Source organism: Saccostrea echinata, unplaced genomic scaffold (genome assembly GCF_033153115.1).
Source record: "Saccostrea echinata isolate AGI-Se365-2 ecotype Australia unplaced genomic scaffold, CSIRO_AGI_Sech_v1 ptg000007l, whole genome shotgun sequence".
Classification (NCBI taxonomy): Eukaryota; Metazoa; Mollusca; class Bivalvia; order Ostreida; family Ostreidae; genus Saccostrea; species Saccostrea echinata.
The window spans coordinates 2662652-2667250 of record NW_026889756.1 but is presented as its reverse complement, the minus strand read 5'-3'; the positions used below and the strand labels follow the sequence as shown (position 1 = coordinate 2667250).

General features: G+C 34.1%; 1 protein-coding gene across 1 annotated transcript; it reads left to right on the top strand.

Annotated features, from left to right (window-relative positions):
- The first annotated feature begins 2194 nt into the window (after nt 1-2194).
- LOC133180628 (uncharacterized) lies at nt 2195-3838 on the top strand. The gene has a single exon (XM_061315099.1). It carries the CDS (start codon nt 2195-2197, stop codon nt 3836-3838), a length of 1644 nt encoding a protein of 547 aa, XP_061171083.1.
- Nucleotides 3839-4599: the final 761 nt, after the last annotated feature.

Sequence of the window (4599 nt, the reverse complement as noted above, 5' to 3'; positions counted from 1 at the left end):
TTCAATTATTGAACTGTTAAATAGTAATGTGACCTTGATTTCTTGGAAAGACTATATTTAGAATTGAACAATAATTTCTCGTAAATTAAAATTATCAATGCTAAAGTACTAACTTTGCTATATTAAAATTCAAGCTGAAAAGATTAAACAATGGTAAAACCAGAAGAATTCAAACTTTGAAGCTGCTTGTAGCCTTGTACCTGTCAATGTTTTCACAATATCATCTTCCTTAAAATGCGTTGAACACACAAATGTGGACTTGGATATCTGAAAAATATCATTCAAGTTGTAGAACACCTAGCCTATTTGTTACATTAAAAGTTTAAATCTATTAGCAGATAGTGTAATCGTTTCAATCGAATAACACTTCAAGAAATAAATTATGCATGTATTAAAAATTATATTATCATAAACTTCTTCTGTTAAAATGTCTCCTATATACATGTATGTATATAAAGTTAAAAGGGTAAAATAACTATATTTTATAGAATAGGTGCACAAGGCTTTATTAGGGCATTGGCCGAATATACTGCTTTGGATTATTTATAGGTTACCTTCATTAGGTCAATGCAAAGGGTAGTTGCAGGATGCGATAAAAAAATCGAGTTGGTGCATAGAACAAGGATATATTGTATATAAACAAATTTTTCTTATGCACAATATGATAATAAGTAGTCCACAGTTAAAACTAAAAGGAACTGGACATCTGATTACAAGTGTGTATTGTGTATTTTCAAACGAGAATACTGATTGTGAGAATAATTTATGGCTGGCATTTTATATTGTTTTGTTGATATCCATATGGCCTATTAATTGTAATTAATTCTATTAAATATTAAAAATGCAGCATTATAAAGTATATATGATTTAATACTGATAGTACAGGCTGCATATAATCCCATTTGCATGGTATGAAGAGAGTTGGTTTTCTGTGTGAAAATAAGCTGTTGGTTGGAGTGGGGCTTCGTTTTTCACGTTCATATCTATCATTCAAAAACATTTTTCACGACTTAGAAAATTTATTAAAAGTTGTTATATCGAAATGTAATAATCTAACTTAATACCATATAGAGATTTAAACAGTTAAAGAAAGTGCGAGATGATACGAAACCTCTCTTGCACTGAAAGCAAAATGGACGTAAACAACACTGGTTATGCGGTATCTATCGCCTCACTGTGATAAATTAAAAAGGTCCTGTATTACAAAACTCAATGAAGTTAAAGGAAAATATAGTCAAATTATAAATCTGTAATTTTTTTTTAGATGTTTCAGTGAGGGAATTTTTTATATCCACAAAACCGATAAACTCTGTGTAAGGCACGTGAAAAACTTACATGGAAGTCGGGGCCTTCGTCTCGCCGTATCTTAATAATCCACTCTTTCCGTAGAGATGGATCCTTTGGAAAAAAGTGGAAGGATGTTGCTGTACCCCGACGACTATCCTCGTTACAAAGCGGCACACAGCAATAAGCCGCAGAGCTCGATTTTGCAGGACCGTCCATGTTCAGCGTCTGCTCGCACATGTGCTTTTGTCAGGTCAGCCTCGTTATCGAAATGAACTTCAGCGCGTGCGTGAATAGAGTCTATTGTGCATAAATTTTGATGCGTTTTTTTCCCCTTGGGTTTGTTTTACAGTATCTTTAACTCTTTAAAAAATAGCAAACCCATTTCCATTACCCTTTTCAGTGAATTCTCACAAGAATGCATGAATTCCTTAGCTTAACAACATTACATGAGCACAAGGACAATATATATAAATGAATAACTTCGAATTATGAAACTATATCTTTTGTTTATTAGATGACAAACATTTCTAAAGAACCAGCCAATTTGTTTAACATTATGATCCCATTTTCACTCTACCCTTATGATATTTAAATTACTGAACGGCATTCTAGTCCTATTCTAGTCCTATTTCTCCCTTTCATTTCTTCTTCTGTGCACAGGTTGTACGGATATTTAAATGCCTTTATTTAAAGCAGAGTAAATTACATTCTACATGGATACACATTGCAAATGGCTGACACTACGTTTTGTGAAAGAGATTCATTTACGAGATCACAGAAAAGGTAATAAGCTTAGTTATTTTCCTCTTTAATATAAAGTGTGGTGTGCTTTGTAAGCCATACCCATTTATAAGTGCCTTAGATACAGTCTGATTATAAATATTATCTAGAATTTTGATCAGCAATAATGAACCAAGTACCGGACACAGCCCAGCACATTATTGAGTGTGGAACGGAATCCTGTAGGAAATTCTCTGAGTTTTACTGCAATACCTGTCACCAGCCAATGTGTGACCAATGCAAACAGCGCCATCTAGAACAGAATAAAGGACATGAGATTGTACGCTATCAAGCAAGGAAAAGAAAACTTCCTTCAGAGAAATGCAGGATCCATCCCTCACAAGATATAGACAACTACTGTAAGGTTTGCCAGGATCCCCTTTGTTCAACATGCTTTCACCAACACCACAGTGATCATGTAAACCGTGACCTTGAGACCATCTACAATGACATTCTTCAGCAATGTCAGAAGGAAATTAATGATATTTGGAAAACAGTCATACCTAAAACTAAACATAATATTGAATCAAATGGAGAAAAGAGAGAAAATGTCAAGAAAGAAATTGCAAAGACAAGAATTTCCATGAAGAAGAGAGCAGATGAACTGAAGAAAGCTGTTGACAGTATACTAACTTATAATAATAAAATTCTGGATGATATAGAGAACTCTGTCCTTAATGATATGGAGGAAGAACAGCGGGAAACAGAGGACTACATAAATTACCTGGAAGAAATGATTTCAAATTTTGAGAGTAAAATGTCATCAATAAAACCCACTGAACTCATGAAATTCCATTTAGATATTTCATTAGCTACCATGAAGATGCCTAACGAAATAAAACCCAAACTGCCAATTTTCACACTAGGTGCACTAAATAAAAAAGAAATAGCCAAACAGTTTGGTGAAATTGAACTAGATTCCTCTGAAACTTTTAAGCTTTCTTCTGTCATAAAAGTAAATCAATTAACTTTCCCAGGACATACATTTTATCATTTGTCTCTCTTGCCTCCGAAAAAATTTTGGGCGAATGATCGCTTTGGGAATCTCATTCTGTATGACATGGAAGGACACATATTATCAAAGAAAATATTAACCAGTATTTGGAATTCCCAGGGTATCAACACAGTCACAGCAGAGGGAGAACTTCTTTATACAGATAACAGCAAAAAAACTGTTAACAGAGTAACTAGTGACATGTCCATAAACAATCTAATCGAAACAGGGAATTGGAAACCTGGAGCCATCTTTTCCTCTCCTATCAATGGACACATATTGGTTGGGATGGAAAGAATTTCAGAAAATAAAATTAGCAGATACACCAGAGAAGGAAGGAAGTTACAGGATATACAGTGGGATGACAAAGGACAAACTCTCTACCAAAGTATATTCTGCATCACAGAGAACATTAATGGTGATATCGGTACATCAGATAAGAGGGCCAAAAAGGTGAAGGTGGTGACCAAATCAGGAAAATACAGGTTCTCTTATTCTGGTCATCACTCTCAGTTACAATTTTGCCCATATGGAGTCTGTACAAATGTTCATGGACACATTTTGGTGTGTAATGGCTATAATTCACATAATGAGAATAGCTCTAGTGTCCACCTGCTTGACATTAATGGTAGGTTTCTGTCTTTCCTACTCACATCAAAACACTGTCCTCCATATACCTGTGCTCTCTGTGTTGATGATCAACACAATCTCTTGGTTGGGAGAAGTGGAAGTTCCACTGTCTCTGTGTACAAGTATTTGCAGTACATGGAAAAATAATATTTTATGTCAATTATATATTTTATATCAATTAATTGATATAAGGACAGGGCCATTTTATGCATAAAGTGAACCTAGCTCTTTAATTACATATTCCTGTATGAGGGTTGTCCCAAATTCCATAGACTGAGCTCCAAGCTATGGCACTGAGTTACTTCAAAACTACTGATCGTTTTATCACGCAGTACAGTTAAGGTGACAAACGGAAATATCGGCGAATTTTTCAGATAAAAAATACATTCCTTACAAGGATGGACGATTCTTTTTTTGGACTTTTCTGATATCGGACAAATATAATGTGGTTCAAATGTACATGTTCTGGACAATTAGATTTTTTATATTTAGACTTGTCACGTGATGTGGGAGTCACGTGATTTTAGCAAATATACCTGCAGTATTGAGGTCATTCTACAAATTCCAATATTGCAAGTGCACTACCAAATTAAACTCCAAGATTAATTTTTGGTTCTTTTCAGCACTCTGTATAGTTATTGGAAAGTGCAGCGAACCTATATAGATTCTACTATTTAATTGCTTAAATTAAATATGTTAGACCGCATGTTAAATAGTTCGCTGTCCATCTACATTAAATATAGATATAATTAATTCATTTGCAGGATTTCATTAGGTTCATTACATTTACGGCCTCTTATATATGTTCAGAAAATATCTTATTTGACTACAAGAAACATTTTCATTGTATATTATGTAACTTGATCAGCCTCTCATTGTATACCAAATGTGTCACCTTTTACGATATG

Excerpts from the sequence above, each read along its gene's own strand:
- LOC133180628 (XM_061315099.1), top strand. The coding sequence starts at position 2,195 with ATGAACCAAGTACCGGACACAGCCCAGCACATTATTGAGTGTGGAACG.